The 17,459-nt window shown below is 49.0% G+C and overlaps 1 protein-coding gene across 1 annotated transcript in view; it reads right to left on the bottom strand.

The window, feature by feature from the left end:
- CNNM3 (cyclin and CBS domain divalent metal cation transport mediator 3) overlaps positions 1-5,579 on the bottom strand; it is a 50,905-nt gene extending 45,326 nt beyond the window's left edge. The window contains exon 1 of the mRNA XM_058194062.1: positions 4,064-5,579. Within this exon, the coding sequence (XP_058050045.1) occupies positions 4,064-5,474 (1,411 nt within the window). The 5' untranslated portion in view covers positions 5,475-5,579. The remainder of the gene's footprint in view (positions 1-4,063) is intronic.
- Positions 5,580-17,459: the final 11,880 nt, after the last annotated feature.

Below are 17,459 nucleotides of genomic sequence, written 5' to 3'. Positions count from 1 at the left end.
AGAATAGAATAGAATAGAATAGAATAGAATAGAATAGAATTTTTTATTAGCCAAGTGTGATTGGACACACAAGGAATTTTGTCTTTGGTACATAGGCTCTCAGTGTACATAAAAGAAAAGATACCTTCATCAAGGTACAGCACTTACACTACTTAATGATAGTCACAGGGTACAAATTACGAGAGCTTATAAGTCCAACTTGGAGGGAAAATAGTTTGAACTGCGTGGCACGCTGCTAGTCCCTGTGGGACTTTTTACGATGCATTTCTGCTGAAGGTTTGCATAGTTCAAGAGGACGCAGAGAGGTTAGGGAGTTCAACAGCCAGCAATGTTCGCAGATAATTAGCAGGCCCAATAAAATTTATCATTTTACTCCGGCTCTTGTAACAACTGATAAATCATTAAAGCAGCAAGATCAGAATGTACTCGCATTAGAAGCTCTTTAAGTACATGAAATTATTTATTCATATACTTCCTACTATGCTTTCTCATCAGCTGTAGAGACGGGATCGGATAAGAATTGCACCTGAAAAAACAATGGCTACCAACCTGTCTTCCATTGAGGACCTGTATACTGCACGAGTCAAAAAGAGGGCAGTGAAAATATTTACAATATTTAAATTGGTTCAACTCCTACCCTCAAAACGACCCTATAGAACACTGCACACCAGAACAACTAGACACAAGGACAATTTTTTCCCCAACGCCATCAAATAATTCCCTAAACACTGTCAAACTATTTACTAAGTCTGCACTACTATTAATCTTCTCATCATTCCCATCACCCATCTCCTTCCACTTATGACTGCATGGTTGTAACTTTGTTGCTTGTAGATTTATACTGATATTGTTTCCTGATTATTTGTACCCTATGACTAACATTAAGTGTTGCACCTTATGATTCTTGATGAACGTATCTTTTCTTTTATGTACAGTGAGAGCGTATGCACCAAGACAAATTCCTTGTGTGTCCAATCACTCTTGGCCAATAAAGAATTCTATTCTATTCTATTCTATTCTATTCTATTCTATTCTATTCTATTCTATTCTATTCTATTCTCTGATTATCATTAAATGTTGTACCTTAATGATTCTTGATGAACGTATCTTCTCTTTTTATGTACAGTGAGAGCGTATGCACCAAGACAAATTCCTTGTGTGTCCAATCACTCTTGGCCAATAAACAGGAACAAACAGGAAGCAGCAGGTGAAGCTAAGCAAGATCACATCAAATACCTGTACAATTAGCACAGGGGCCCCCCAAGGCTGTGTGCTCTCCCCACTTCTCTTCTCTCTGTATACCAATGACTGCATCTCCAATGATCCATTTGTTAAGCTACTGAAGTTCGCAGATGACACAACAGTGATTGGTCTCATTCGAGACAATGACGAATCCGCATATAGACGAGAGGTCGAACGACTAGCCTTGTGGTGCAACCAAAACAATCTGGAACTGAACACACTCAAAACCGTAGAAATGGTGGTAGATTTTAGGAAAAACCCTTCCATACTTCCACCTCTCACAATACTTGACAACACAGTATCAACAGTAGAAACCTTCAAATTTCTGGGTTCTATCATATCGCAAGATCTCAAATGGACAGCTAACATCAAAACATCATTAAAAAGGACAACAAAGAATGTTCTTTCTGCGCCAACTCAGTAAGCTCAAACTGCCCAAGGAGCTGCTGATCCAATTCTACAGAGGAATTATTGAGTCTGTCATTTGCACCTCTATAACTGTCTGGTTCGGTTCTGCAACCCAACAAGAAAAACACAGACTTCAGAGGATAATTAGAACTGCAGAAAAAATAATTGCTACCAACTTGCCTTCCATTGAGGACCTGTATACTGCACGAATCAAGAAGAGGGCCGTGAAAATATTTGCAGATCCCTCGCATCCTGGACATAAACTGTTTCAACTCCTACCCTCAAAACGACGCTATAGAGCACTGCACACCAGAACAACTAGACACAAGAACAGTTTTTTCCCGAAGGCCATCACTCTGCTAAACAAATAATTCCCTCAACACTGTCAGACTATTTACTGAATCTGCACTACTATTAATCGTTTCATAGTTCCCATCACCAATCTCTTTCCACTTATGACTGTATGACTATAACTTGTTGCTGGCAATCCTTATGATTTATATTGATATATTGATCATCAATTGTGTTGTAAATGTTGTACCTTGATGAACGTATCTTTTCTTTTATGTACACTGAGAGCATATGCACCAAGACAAATTCCTTGTGTGTCCAATCACACTTGGCCAATAAAATTCTATTCTATTCTATTCTAAAGAATTCTATTCTATTCTATTCTATTCTATTCTATTCTATTCTATTCTATTCTATTCTATTCTATTCTGTGATTATCATTAAATGTTGTACCTTAATGATTATTGATGAAGGTATCTTTTCTTTTATGTACACTGAGAGCTTATGCACCAAAGACAAATTCCTTGTGTGTCCAATCACTCTTGGCCAATAAAGAATTCTATTCTATTCTATTCTATTCTATTCTATTCTATTCTATTCTATTCTATTCTATTCTATTCTATTCTATTCTGTGATTATCATTAAATGTTGTACCTTAATGATTATTGATAAAGGTATCTTTTCTTTTATGTACACTGAGAGCTTATGCACCAAAGACAAATTCCTTGTGTGTCCAATCATACTTGGCCAATTAAAAAAAATTCTATTCTATGAATCTGAACCATTGAGGAGGGTTTTTTTGCCCAACATCAGGAATCAAGAGATGTTTATTCTCTTTGCGTGTCCAAAGCAAGTTTGCCATGCAAGACAACTTTGGAATTATTTTTTTAAAAAAGTGATGCAAAACTGACTCAACGAGTGTTCTGCTAAAATCCCTTCAAATAAAATAAATTCCAATACACCCTTGCAAACTTTCTAACTTCAAAACACCCCAGATAATACCATTCCTGGACCACTTTAAACAGGGTATGGGTCTAGTTCATGAGACATAATGCTACAAACATGGGGGGGGGGCAGGGAAGAAATTCCAAAATTAGACCAAAATTTCTTGCTCCCTCCCTGTTAACACTCTAAGGAAGAGTTCTAGAGAAGTCAAAATCTTCGATAATCTTTTGCACACTTTTGGTTTGTTCTAGGAAACTCAAAAATGTTTTTTTTTTAAGAGGTGGACAACAAGGCAACGATAATGTCTATTACATCAGGAAAAAGTTGCCTCAATTAGTTATTTTCAATATGGAATCGCAGAGTGCTATTAAAAACCCCTCAAACGAACGTGGCTCAAAACAGAAAATGTGAGCTGAACTGGGGCTAGAGTGATTTGTCCTTTCAAATCCCCACTCTGTACACAAGTTCATTGGGTGACTCTGGGTCAGACATGAACTATAAAGCATAACCTCAACAGAGTTATTCAGAGAATGAAACGATTGGCTGTGCAAAGAAAATATTATCACACATGCAGTTTTGAGCTGCGAAAACGAGGGAATAAAACACGTACGCAACACACGCAGGTGTGAACAGATTTTGCAGGAGATTACTGAAAGGATTCCTAACGGGCGGGCGTTGAACAACATTTTGAGTGGAGGAAAAAAGATCACGGGCAATAAGCAAACTATTTATGAAAGCTGGGGGGATCCCAAAAGTGCTTTTTCAAGAGGCAATTGGACTTTCTGGTTTTCTTTGAAGATGTTTCGCTTCTCATCCAAGACTGGATGTCGGAGCTGAAGAAGCTTCTTGGAGGAGAAGCGAAACGTCTTCAAAGAAAAACCAGAAAATCCAGTTGCCTCTTGAAAAAGCACCTTTGGGACAACCATGACCTGGATGACTGAGAATCTCCATAGACATCTTCTTCATCATCCCTGATCACCTTGCTTGATAAGCTTCTAAAGAAACTTTCAGAATAGTTTGAAAACCAACCATCTCTTATACAGCCAGATGCTCACTAGGATTCAGGTTGGTATCATCCCAACGTTGTTGTTTCTTTAAAACAAAAAACTGGACCAGCAACAATCTACTTACTATGTGCCCAGTAGTTGCTGATGAAAATATAAAGATGCATATTTACCTCTCTTGAATTCCTCCAACACAGCATCCAGTTTGGTGTCATTGAAGACAAAGTGAAGCGGGTGATTGTAGAACTTGATGATGGTGCTCAAAGGGGTGCAGTCATCGGGGTCCACCAAGGCCAAGTCCTTGACATATAGCATGTCCACCAAGTTGGTCCGCTCGTCCTCATACACCGGGATGCGGGTGTAACCACTCTGCATGATCATGGACATATTGTTGAAGTCCAGCACGGCGTCGGCGTTCAACATGAAACACTCGTCCAGCGGGGTCAGCACATCCTCCACCGTCTTGTTCCGGAGGGCCCCCTTGCTGAACTCCTCCCGCACAAACTCGTTGTAAGGGTCACTGTTGCGGACCATGTCCAGGATCTTCTCCCGCAAGAGATAGGTGCTGTTGTCGTGCCGCAAAGCCAGTTCCAGCACCCGACTCAGTGGCAACGAGATAGGGAACGTCAGGAGCATGAAGAACTGGGTCAGCCACAGCCCACGCGGGGCCAGCCAGAGACCCCAGCGGGAACTGACGGCGAAGGGCAGCACCTCGGCCAGCAGGAAGGACAAGGCGGCCACCCCGAGGATAGCCGGGGCCAACGCCCCGACGGCCCGGTAGAAAAGCACGGCCAAGGCAGCTTGAGCCACGGCGCTCACGAGCAGCAGCGAACACAGGACGAAAGGGCCCCGGTGCCGCACGGGCTCCAGCGCCTTGGAGGCCCCCCTCTCAGCTTCAGAGCCGCAGTCCCGCAGCACGTAGAGCTCGGCCGGGTCCAGCCACAGGGTGCTGAGCTGCAAGGCGCGGAGCAGGGCCAGCAGGGCCAGCAGGAGGGCCACCAGGGTGCCCAGCAGCCAGGCGGGCATCGGCGGGGGCCACGCTTCCGCCGCCACCCTGGCCCCTCCGCCTTCGTCCTCCGTCACCAGGATGGCATCTCCGGGAGCTGCAGGAACCCAGGGGCGACCGGGCCCCGCCGGGCTGCAGAGACGGTACCGTCCACCGGGGCCCCCGGGGGCCACACGCACCGTCACCAGCCCCGCGTGCTCGCTGGCAGGCAGGACGTGGTGGGCCAGCACTTGCGGGGAGGAAGGGTCCCCCGGGGTCCCCTCGCAGGGCGCCTCCTCCGGCACGAAGGCGGCCCAGGGCCAGCTGCGGTTGTGCAGCCCGGTGCCGTAGAGGCGCAGGCGGAAAGTGGCCCCCGGCAGGGCCCGCACCAGGCCCCCCGTGGCCGAGGCGCCGTCCTCCAAGCGAAAGCCCAGGACTCTCGGGCAAGGCGGGCAGGGCCCCGAGGGGTCCCCGGGCTCCGGATCCCCCGCGCCGGACGACGCGCCGTCCCGGAGAGCGCCCACCACGGCGGCCGCTGCAGCCCAGCCGCAGAAGAGCGCCAGCCAGCCGCCGCCGCCGCCGTTACTTTCGCCCGCCATAACAACCGGCGACGGGCGGACGAGAAGAAGTCGACGACAAAACAGGAGCAGCAGCAGCGAAGAGCGGCCGCCGCCGAAGCAACTCCGAGGGGGAGTGGACGGAGCGGGGAAGAAGGTCAGCTGACTCCCCTTCCGAGCGCCGACGAACTTGCCTGCGGGCGGGCGGGCGGGCGGCGGGCCAGCCAATGAGCCGCGGCCGCCCGCCGCAGCTCAGCCAATGGGAGAAGCCCGGGGGTGTGGCCAGCGCGGCGGGATGGGTGGGGGGGGGGACTCGGGCTCAAGTTCGGTGGCGCCGCGGTATAAACAAGACGGAGGCGGGGAAGAGGAGAGGAGGGAGCTGGGATTTAAAGGGGCCGCGACCCCGCATGGCGGGATGGGGTGGGGGTGGGGGTGGCTGAGGTCTTGGAGAGGAGGAGAAGGAAGAAGAGGAGGAGGAGGAGGAGGAGTGGGCTGAAAAAGGCCCGTTGCTGCCAGTCTTTAAAGGGGATGGGTGAAATGTGAGTTAGCAGCCCCCTTTCCTCCCCCCCACCCCCCCCCCACACCCCGTTCAAGACCTCGCCTTGCAAGAATCGGGGTCGTGGAAGGAGGAGGAGGAAAGAAACAGAAGAAGAAAAAGCAAGAGGAGGAGGAGAAGAGGAGGAGGAGGAGAAGCAGAAGAAGAAGAAGAAGCAAGAGGAGAAGAGAAGGAGGAGAAGAAGAAGCAAGAGGAAGAGGAGAAGAAGTGGAGGAGGAGGACAAGAAGAAGAGAAGGAGGAGGAGGAGAAGCAGAAGAAGAAAAAGCAAGAGAAGAGGAGGAGGAGGAGAAGGAGCAGGAGCAGAAGAAGCAAGAAGAGGAGAAGAGAAGGAGGAGAAGAAGAAGAAGAAGAAGCAAGAGGAGGAGGAGAAGAAGTGGAGGAGGAGGACAAGAAGAAAAGGAGGAGGAGGAGGAGAAGCAGAAGAAGAGACAGAAGAAGAAAAAGCAAGAGGAGGAGGAGGAGGAGAGCAGCAGCAACAGCAGCAGCAACAACAACAACTTTATTGTCACTTTGAATGTCATCTATGGAGCTTCTCAGTCATCCAGGTCACAGTTGTCCCAAAGGTCCTTTTTTTTTTTTTCAAGAAGCAACCGGACTTTCCAAGTTGTTTTTCTTCGAAGACGTTTCGCTTCTCGTTCGAGGAGCTTCTTCAGCTCTGACTGGATTCCTCACCATCCAGTCAGAGCTGAAGAAGCTTCTCGGATGAGAAGCGAAACGTCTTCAAAGGAAAAAACAAAGAAAGTCCAGTTGCCTCTTGGAGAAAAAAAAAAGCACCTTTGTCCACTAATCGGCAGATATTAAAATGAAATTTCGTTGCATACAGTTCTCAGAGGGTGACACACACACCCTCCAATATACTTAAAAGTGACAAATAAATGAATAAATATGCATATGTGAAGGTACCCAGGTTGTCTCCCACCGTTTGTTTAATGGCCATTCAGAATTATAATGGCGCCGAAAAAATGTTGACATGTCCGTTTTTCACAGTTGCAAACTTTTGCAGCGTTCCTGTGATCATGTGATCAAAATCCGGATGGGGCACAATATCACATGATCCCCTTTTGGGATCTCCTGACAGACAAAAGTCAGTGGGAAAGCCGGATTCACTTAACAACCATGTCACAAACTCAATAACTGCAGTGACTCGCTGAACACCCGTGGCGAGAAAAGACGTAAAATGGGGCCAAGCTCACTTAACCAATGTCTCACTTAACAGAAATCTGGGTCTCGGTTACAGTGATAAGTCCTTACCTCCTGTCTCGTTCCTTCTCCTTATTACCCCTAGAAGTAAAGCATACATTTTGTGCAAAGTTTTATTCATCCCAGGGGCATATCGTGAATATATCCTGGACATAAACTGTTTCAACTCCTACCCTCAAAACAACGCTATAGAGCACTGCACACCAGAACAACGAGACACAAGAACAGTTTTTCCCCGAAGGCCATCACTCTGCTAAACAAATAATTCCCTCAACACTGTCAGACTATTTACTGAATCTGCACTACTATTAATCTCATAGTTCCCATCACCAATCTCTTTCCACTTATGACTGTATGACTATAACTTGTTGCTGGCAATCCTTATGATTTATATTGATCTATTGACCATCAATTGTGTTGTAAATGTTGTACCTTGATGAACGTATCTTTTCTTTTATGTACACTGAGAGCATATGCACCAAGACAAATTCCTTGTGTGTCCAATCACACTTGGCCAATAAAAAAAATTCTACATTCTACATTCTACATAATTAATTAGGCTAGATCAGTGACCTTCTTGCCTAAATGTAGAACCTTACTTTTTTCACCGTTGAATTTCATTTTGTTAGATAGCGCCCAATGTTCAAGTCTGTCAAGATCCTTCTGTAATGGATAATGAACTTATTGAAAAGTCTTTTCATCGTTTTTAATTTGAATTTGTATAAGACAGGAAATCGATATGTTAAAAATAGATGAATATCTTTTCAAGACAACAGTTACCTAAACTATCACAAGCTCAGAAATTCAAGGGTCCTTGAGTGGCTCAGACTGCTAAGACAGTCTGTTATTAACAGCAGCTGCTTGCAATTACTGCAGGTTCAAGTCCCACCAGGCCTAAGGTTGACTCAGCCTTCCATCCTTTATAAGGTAGGTAAAATGAGGACCCAGATTGTTGGGGGGCAATAAGTTGACTTTGTTTATAATATACAAATGGATGAAGACTATTGCTTGACATAGTGTAAGCCGCCCTGAGTCTTCGGAGAAGGGCAGGATATAAATGCAAATAAAAAAAGAAGAAGAAAGAAACAACTTATGAACGACTCGAGAGCCAATAACTGCTTTTCAAAAGCTATTGAAAAAACGAGGGCAGGCAAAGCCCCAGGCCCAGATGGTCCCCCAAGCCGATATTAGAAGTGTTTCGAGGATGAACTTCTTCAACCATTGAAAGACACAATGAATGATATATTACAGGGGGGGAAATATATCCCAGATGTGGGGAAAAACAACTCGGTAATAACACTTATCAACCTTGAAAGTGGGAACTGTTTTGTCTTTCATCAAGGTTAGCGGGTCTGCTCCAGGAAACCAGATATAATTTGCTATAAATGGTTTGCAAGGTCACTTTTTTGTTTTTATTTCCAGAGAAGACGAGCCGGGGGAAAAATAAAACAGGAGAATCAACAGAAGTCGTTCCTCTCCCAGATCTAGAGATGAGAAATTGGAAGCTCACTTAGCTCCCCAGACCCTCTTAGGTGCTCGCCCCAAAAGTTTCAAACGTTTGCCACTTCATTGAACTGATGCAACTGCAATGATATTAGCGTTCTGTCAGATAGAACGCTATCGGGAACGGGATGGATCATCTACTGAGCATGTCCAAGATGGCGCCGCCCTGCTGATCGGGGGAGCGGCAGTGGGCCTTTTCGGGCCCTGTCCGGTTCTGGGGGGGGGCCTTGGTGACATCTTGGGCCCCCGGACCTGATGGAGGAGCATCCAGTCACCCGGAGGAGGGGTGACTTGGCGCAGGACGACTCCGGGGGGCGTTGGGAGGAGCCCCGGAGCGTCCTGCTGCAGCGGTGGTCATGGCGGCTGGCCGGGCGGCTTGCCGGCTTGCCGGGCGGCCGCGGCTTGCCGCCGGCCTTTTTCGGCGGTCTGGCGGCGGCGGCGGCGGCAGCGACGGCGACGGGGGGTCTCTGATGTCCAGGCCCCCTTGGACCCCGCCCGTGGGAGGAAGCAGTGGCGGCCCTGGCAGCTAGCCGGGCGGCTTGCTGGGCGGCCTGCGGCTTGCCTGGCTGGCGCCCGGCCCTTTGGCATTCTGGCGGCGGCGGCGGCGGCGGCGGCGGGGCCTGACATCTTGGGCCCCTTAGATCCCCGCCCTGATGGAGGCTTCAGTCGTGGAGGAAGATGGATGACGGGCGACTTCAGGGGCGAGGGGAGGAGCCCCGGAGCCCCGGAGGAGGAGCTGTGCCCAGTGGAGATCTGGAGGGCCTACCGGGCCCCCGTCGGCCTTTGTTGGTTTTCTGGCGGCGGTGGCGGCCTGGCTTTTTCGTCTGGCGCTGGCGTCGGTGGAGTGACTGGCGTCCCTTCCTAGTTGGGGGGGGATGTCGGTGGCCTCATGCGGCGGCGATGGGGCGCTTTGGTGACGACGGCCGGGCGGAGGTGGCCGGTGGCGGCGGCCTACCTCGGCGCTTCAAGGTGGCGGACGGCCTGTTTAACATCTCTACCATCGGTCCGCCCCCCCCCTCTCCTTCTTCCTTAGTCCACCCCTGACTATTTATAGGTGGGTGGCGAACTGACTGAATGAGTGGTTTTGTTTTCTACCCCACGAGGATCACTATTGACTGCTTCCCATCAGGACTGACTGGTTGTGGTCACTGTATCATCTGTTACCATCTTGACCGGCCCAGGATGGGCCTCCTGCCGGACTTTCTTGGTGATGCGAACGTTTACGGCGGCTGACCTTCTTGCCCTGCGAGACGCCCCTCTCTCGCGGGTTTGGCCCTCCATACTATCGAGGGCCCACCTTGAGGACGGGCTTTGGAGCCCCGAGAGGTGGCATGCTAAAAATAGGAGGCTTAGGGGCTTTTTAATTAGTTGTTTTAAGAAATTTTTTAAGGGGAGTTTTAATGGGGATTTTAAGGGTTGGGAGGAGGGATTCGACGGGTAGGGGAGAGAACCCGTCGGGGAGGCGGGGTGGGAGGGTTAGGGTGGGTATTGGGAGTAGCCCGCCGGGTGGGGAGCCAGTCCTTGCGTGCGCTCGTGGCGGTTTAGCAATGGGTTCGGAGGTTATAGGGGGGGATTACGTTCCTTTTGGTGAGGGTGGTTCCATTTGCACGGTAAGTGGGAGGGGCAGATATGGCGGAAGGGGGGGACCGCATCGTTCTGGGGGGGCGCGCGCTCGATGTCTGCAGGCGATCGCGCGCCCCGATCCCCCTCCCTTCTCCCGTTCCCCGGATGGTCAAGACCCTCAGAGCCTGGGCCTTCGTCTGATGTTATGCAACGCACGGTCCGTGGCCAATAAGGCCCCCCTAATACATGATCAGATTCAGGGGGGTGCCGCGGATATTATAGGCGTTACGGAGACCTGGTTGGGCACTGAAGGGGGCGTGCCCCTGGTCGAGATGTGCCCACCGGGTTTCCGTGCATTCCATCAGCCGAGGGCCCAGGGTAGGGGTGGTGGGGTGGCGGTTGTTATTAAAGAGAGTCTAGAGCCGAGGGAGACCACTGTACCTCAGATTGCCGGGTGTGAATCCCTCTTTGTGAGGTGGGGTCATAGGTGTCAGATGGGCTTGCTGGTCACGTACCTGGCTCCTTGCTGCGTGACAGCCGCCCTGCCCGAGCTCCTGGAGGTGCTGGCTGGGGTGGCAGTTGAGACCCCCAGACTTTTAGTCATGGGGGACTTTAACTGCCATCTTCCGGCTCGTCATCGACGGCAGCTCGGGAGTTCATGGCTTCCATGACCTTGGACCTGACCCAAGTAGTTGATGGCCCTACTCACATTGGGGGTGGCACTCTGGACCTGATTTTTGTCTCTGGTCAGTGGTTGAGAGATCTGGACTTAAAGGAAATAGTCATTGAACCTTTGTCATGGTCAGATCACTCTCTTCTTCGCCTGGACTTTCTGACCGCCATTCACCACCGCAGGGAGGCGGAGCCGATCGTTGGTTCCGTCCCAGGCGCCTGATGGACCCGGATGGGTTCGGACGGAGCTTGGGCCATTTCCTGAGGTCTGGCTCACGGCTCGGTTGAGGAACTTGTTGCGGCCTGGGAGCGGGCGCGGCGGGGCCTTAGACCGTGTCGTGCCTTTGCGGCCTCTGACCCGGCGCAGGTCCCAACCGGCTCCTTGGTTCTCCGAGGAGCTGAGAGGATGAGCGCGGAGAAGGCGCCTAGAGAGTTCCTGGAGGTCTAGCCGTTCAGAAGCTGATCGGACACTAGTGAAGTCCTATACTAGGACTTACCTAGTGGCATTGAGGAAGCGGCGTAGCTCGCCTCCTCCCTCATTGCATCGGCAGATAACCGCCCAGCCGCCCTGTTTGGTGACCCGCTCCCTCCTACACCAGGGGAGCGGGATGACCCGATGCAGGGGCGTGCTGAGGAGTTTAACGGTTATCTATCGATAAAATCGTTCAACCGGGATGGTTTGGACCAAGATTGCGGTGATCTGGTGAGGCGGCTGAGGTGGTCTTGGTGACATTTTATGGGATGAGTTTGACCCTGTTGCTCCGAGGACATGGACAGGTTGTTGGGGAGGCTGAATGCCACCACATGTTTACTGGACCCGTGCCCTCCTGGTTGGTGCTGGCCACGCAGGAGGTGACCGAGGCTGGCTCCAGGCGATTCTGGCGCTTCTTTGGTGGAGGTGTCTTTCCGGCCGCCTTGAAAGAGGCGGTGGTGAGGCCCTCCTCAAAAGCCTTCCTGGACCCGGCTGTTTTAGGTAATTATCGTCGGTCTCCAACCCGCCGCGAAGGTTGTTGAGAGTATGGTGGCATATCAGTTTCCCTTACACCTGGATGAAACTGTCTATCTAGACCCGTTCCAGTCCGGTTTCCGGCCCGGTTACAGCACGGAGACGGCTTTGGTCGCGTTGGTGGATGATCTCTGGAGGGCCAGGGATAGGGGTTGTTCCTCTGCCCTGGTCCTATTAGACCTCTCAGCGGCTTTCGATACCATCGACCATGGTATCCTGCTGCGCCGGTTGGAGGGATTGGGAGTGGGAGGCACCGTTTATCGGTGGTCCCCCTCCTATCTCTCCGACCGGCCGCAGTCGGTGTTGACAGGGGGGCAGAGGTCGGCCCCGAGGCCCCTCACTTGTGGGGTGCCGCAGGGATCGATCCTCTCGCCCCTTCTGTTCAACATCTACATGAAGCCGCTGGGTGAGATCATCAGTGGGTTCGGTGTGAGGTACCAGCTGTACGCGGATGACACCCAGCTGTACTTTTCCACACCGGACCACCCCAACGGTTATCAAGTGCTGTCCCGGTGCCTGGAGGCCGACGGGTCTGGATGGGGAGAAACAGGCTCAAGCTCAATCCTCCAAGACAGAGTGGCTGTGGATGCCGGCATCCCGGTACAGTCAGCTAAATCCGCGGCTGACCATCGGTGGCGAGTCATTGGCCCCGATGGAGAGGGTGCGCAACTTAGCATCCTCCTGGATGAACGGCTGTCTCTAGAAGATCATTTGACGGCCGTCTCCAGGAGAGCGTTCTACCAGGTTCGCCTGGTGCGCCAGTTGCGCCTTTCTGGACCGGAGGCCCTTTGCACGGTCACTCACGCCTTGTGACGTCTCGCCTGGCTTACTGCAACGCTCTCTACATGGGGCTTCCCTTGAAGGGCATCCGGAGGCTGCAGTTAGTTCAGAATGCGGCTGCGCGGGTGATAGAGGAGCCCTCGTGGCTCCCGTGATAACACCCATCCTGCGCAGGCTGCACTGGCTACCTGTGGCCTTCCGGGTGCGCTTCAAGGTTTTGGTGACCACCTTTAAAGCGCTCCATGGCATTGGGCCGGGTTATCTACGGGACCGCCTACTGCGACCAGATACCTCTCACCGACCCGTGCGCTCTCACAGAGAGGGACTCCTCAGGGTGCCGTCAGCTAGGCAGTGTCGTTTGGCGACGCCCAGGGGAAGGGCCTTCTCTGTGGGGGCTCCCACCCTCTGGAACGAACTCCCCCCAGGACTCCGTCAACTTCCTGACCTTCGAACCTTCCGTCGCGAGCTTAAGACACATTTATTCATCTGTGCAGGACTGGCTTAGATTTTTAAATTTAGAGGGGTTTTAAATTGATTTTAATAGTTATATTGATATTTATATTTCTATTTTTAATAATTGGCTAGAATAAGTTTTTTAAGGATTATTTTAATTTGTATATTGATATTGATGTTTTATATGCCTGTGAACCGCCCTGAGTCCTTTGGGAGATAGGGCGGTATATAAATTCGAATAATAAATAAATAAATAATAAATAAAATAATAAATAAATAAATAAATAAATAAATAAATAGATAGAATAGAATAGAATAGAATAGAATAGAATAGAATAGAATAGAATAGAATAGAATAGAATTTTTTATTGGCCAAGTGTGATTGGACACACAAGGAATTTGTCTTTGGTGCATAGGCTCTCAGTGTACATAAAAGAAAAGATACCTTCATCAAGAATAGAATAGAATAGAATAGAATAGAATAGAATAGAATAGAATAGAATAGAATAGAATAGAATAGAATAGAATAGAATAGAATTTTTTATTGGCCAAGTGTGATTGGACACACAAGGAATTTGTCTTTGGTGCATACGCTCTCAGTGTACATAAAAGACAAGATACGTTCATCAAGAATCATAAGGTACACCACTTAATGATAGTCATAGGGTACAAATAAGCAATCAGGAAACAATCAATATCAATATAAATCATAAGGATACAAGCAACAAAGTTACAGTCATACAGTCATAAGTGGAAGGAGATGGATGATGGAAACAATGAGAAGTTTAATAATAATGCAGATTTATAATTTGTGGATTATAATTTGTGTTAGGGAAAATTTAGTGAATGATTGTTTTTTCTTTTGAACTATACCTTGTGTTTGTTCTGGGAAGTTGGGGGAGGAGGGTGGTTTTGGAGGGAGGGGGGAGGGGATGGAGTGGGAGGGAGCGGGGGGGGGAAAGGGAGGGTGAAAATTTTTGTAAAAACTTTTTCAATAAAAAATAATAATAATAATAATGCAGATTTAGTAAATAATTTGACAGTGTTGAGGGAATTATCTGTTTAGCAGAGGGATGGCGTTTAAGAAGAAACTGTCCTTGTGTCTAGTTGTTCTGGTGTGCAGTGCTCTATAGCGTCGTTTTGAGGGTAGGAGTTGAAACAATTTATGTCCAGGATGTGAGGGGTCTGTAATATTTTCATAGCCCTCTTTTATTTAAGGTTTGTCCTGACTATGCACAACTCCGAAGCATGTCTAAAACAGCTGTGCCTCCCAGCTTGACGCCTCTGGCACTTCAGAATAGAGGCAAGAATTTAGTTCTTGATTTATATTTCAATTTATACAGTCACCTCTTTCAAATCCACGACCCTTGTCTGCCAACAGCAGCTAGAAACAGGGCAAAAAAATGAAATGTACCTATATACACAATTGGCGGCCAAGGTCAAAACCAAAGTCCCAGTTTTGATATAGTAATGAAATCCTCCTCAGTTACAATAAATAATAGCTGTTGAAAGATGAGAGGGATCCTAGTGACCACAAGGGTGTCATAGAAAAATCTAGTCTAGTGAGAAGAAAGGCTAAGGGAGACATGATAGCAGTGTTCCAATATCTCAGGGGCTGCCCCAAAGAAGAGGCAGTCAAGCTATTCTCCAAAGCACTTGAAGGCAGGACAAAAAACAATGGATGGAAACTAACCAAGGAGAGAAGCAACCTACAACTAAGGAGAAATTTCCTAATTCCTAATTTCCTAGTGAGAACAATTAACCAGTGGAAGGGCTTGCCATCAGAAACTGGATATTTTAAAGAAGAGACTGAACAGCTATTTGTCCAGAACGGTTATAGGGTCTTCTACTTGAGCAGAGGGTTGGATTAGAAGACCTCCACAGTTCTTCCTTCCAACTGGTTGTATTCTGTTCTGGGGGGAAATAAATGTGTTTTTTAGCTGAAGATTTGCAAGCAGATGATGAAATGCTTCCTCAGTTAATTGCCCCAGTGTGATATTAACTCCGAGGCTTGAACTTCCCTTGAACTGTCGCATCCCGTCTTCCTTGGAAGTCCTAAAACTCCTTCAGATCTTCCACATGCAGAGGAAGCATCTTATCTCTCGGGCTATATCCGTTTGGTGGAATCCTTGATGCTCTTGAAACTTGGCAGCTTTGGTTGCAGACAATTCATTACCCAACTAAGTAACGTCATCCATGCCAGTGAGGATGGGGTTTGCTACAGTGGTAAAATCTGAACCGGTTTACGACCGGTTCGGTGGCTGAGCATGCGCTCTGCGTGCCAAACGCTGCTGTGTGCGCGCATGCCCAGTTTGCACCAAATGTGAGGTGTGCACACACACATGTGCAGTGCACGTCAAAAGGAGGCATGGGAAGGAAGGTAAGTAGAACAGCGCATGTGGGGGAGGGGTGATCAGCTGTGGCACGCAATCGTCGGAGACTTTTTTTTTTTACTTTTTTTAAAGCATTTTTTTACTATCTATTCCTACCATTCGGGTGGGAAAAGCGAGCGAGCCGTAAAGAAACGGCAAGCGGGTGACCGGGTAATTGGGTGGGCATGGGCGGGGCGGGCATGAGCCTGGTGAGATTCGACACTGCCAAATTGCAGGCAGCTGGCAGCCAGCAGAAGTAGCCTGTAGTACTGCATTCTCACCACTGCGCCACCGTGGCTCATAAGAAGGCTGGTAAGAAGGCTCCGATGCTGGGGAAAAATGGAAGGGGAAAGGACAACCAGCGCGAAGATGGACTGGGTTGCAACTGCGATGGATACACCATTGGAAATTGCTAACAGTCAATAGCAATTCGGTAGCACAGTCCACCTTTACCTCAGGATACTTCAGGATATTGCATCCCTTAGCACAGTGGTCAGCAACCTGCGGCTCTGGAGCCGCATGTTGTGTCTCGTCCGATCTCACCACAGCCGGGGTCTTCTTATCTGCTTCCGAACACGGAGGAATGTCCTAGCATGCCTCCCGGCCCCAGCCCTGGCTCCATGCCCAGACAGGCTGAAGAGGAGGAAGTATCTCCAGCCCCCAGCTCTGGCTCCATGCCCAGGCAAACGGAGCAACTAGACCCCTCCCCCTCCTCCACAGCATGTGAGCCTGAGGGAGGTCAATTGCCAACAGCTGCAGACTGGAGTGACCCTCGCGTCAGAAGACTTGATAGACGGAGGCAACAGAAGGAAGGGAGGGGCAGGCCTGGATAAGTGCTGAGTCATGGAGCCACACCCCATGGCCTATATAAAGGATCTGCTTTCTGGCATTCTCTGAGTCAGGCAAAGTCTAAACATATCTTGCTGAAGTCACTTTCTGGTCTCCTGCCTGCCCTGAGGACTTTGCTAGGACTTTGGCAGAGCTGCAGAGGCACGCCTGATTCGGATTTCCCTGCCCTGGCCGTCAGCGGCTCTTTCACCCCTCTGCTGCGGCTCCCTGTCACTCAAAATATGCGTCACGACCACCAATGTGTGACATCCGCCAGCACGCGATTTATTGAGCTTTTCAATCCCCGGTAGTCCAACCATGGATAAAGAGAAAAAAAAGAAAGAAAAAGAAAAAAAAGTTTCAGAAGAAAACAGAACGTTTAATTCAACTACATACGCTAGTTTTGTGGCCACTCAAGAAATAGTCAGGGAAGGGAAGGGTTTTTGTGGCTCCCGGCGTTTTCTTTTCTGTGGGAAACGGGTCCAAATGGCTCTTTTGAGTGTTTTAAGGTTGCAGACCCCTGCCTTAGCAGAATCCAGCCTGTGGTTTGCTTCGGAGTGGTTGGTTGGTTGGTTGGATGTGCATCACTTCAGATGTTTCCCAAAAAATGAACGCCAACAAAATCAATCATCAATCCGTTTAGTCAATCCAATCATTAAGGAGCCGCGGTGTGGCTCAGGCTGTAAGAAGCCTGTTATTAAAACACAGCTGCCTGCAATGGTGGTTCTAGTCCCACCAGGTCCAAGGTTGACTCAGCCTTCCATTCTTTATAAGGTAGGTAAAATGAGGACCCAGTTTGTTACGGGGGCAATAAGTTGACTTTGTAAATATACAAATAGAATGAGACTATTGCCTTACACACTGTAAGCCGCCCTGAGTCTTCGGAGAAGGGCGGGGTATAAATGTAAATAAAAAAAAAAAAAGGAGCTGACCTGGGCCTACTCAGAATCAATGGCTGGAGAAAAATCAAAGCTTAACATCCTCTCGATATTTTTCTTTTATTCTTCGCAGGGATGACGATGGAACCCAAATCAACCATAAACCTCCTATTACTGCTTTTCTTGCCAAATAAGTTCTATTCCCTGGAACCCCC

This window comes from Ahaetulla prasina, chromosome 9 (assembly GCF_028640845.1).
Source record: "Ahaetulla prasina isolate Xishuangbanna chromosome 9, ASM2864084v1, whole genome shotgun sequence".
Classification (NCBI taxonomy): domain Eukaryota; kingdom Metazoa; phylum Chordata; class Lepidosauria; order Squamata; family Colubridae; genus Ahaetulla; species Ahaetulla prasina.
This window is presented reverse-complemented; position numbering and strand designations above follow the sequence as displayed.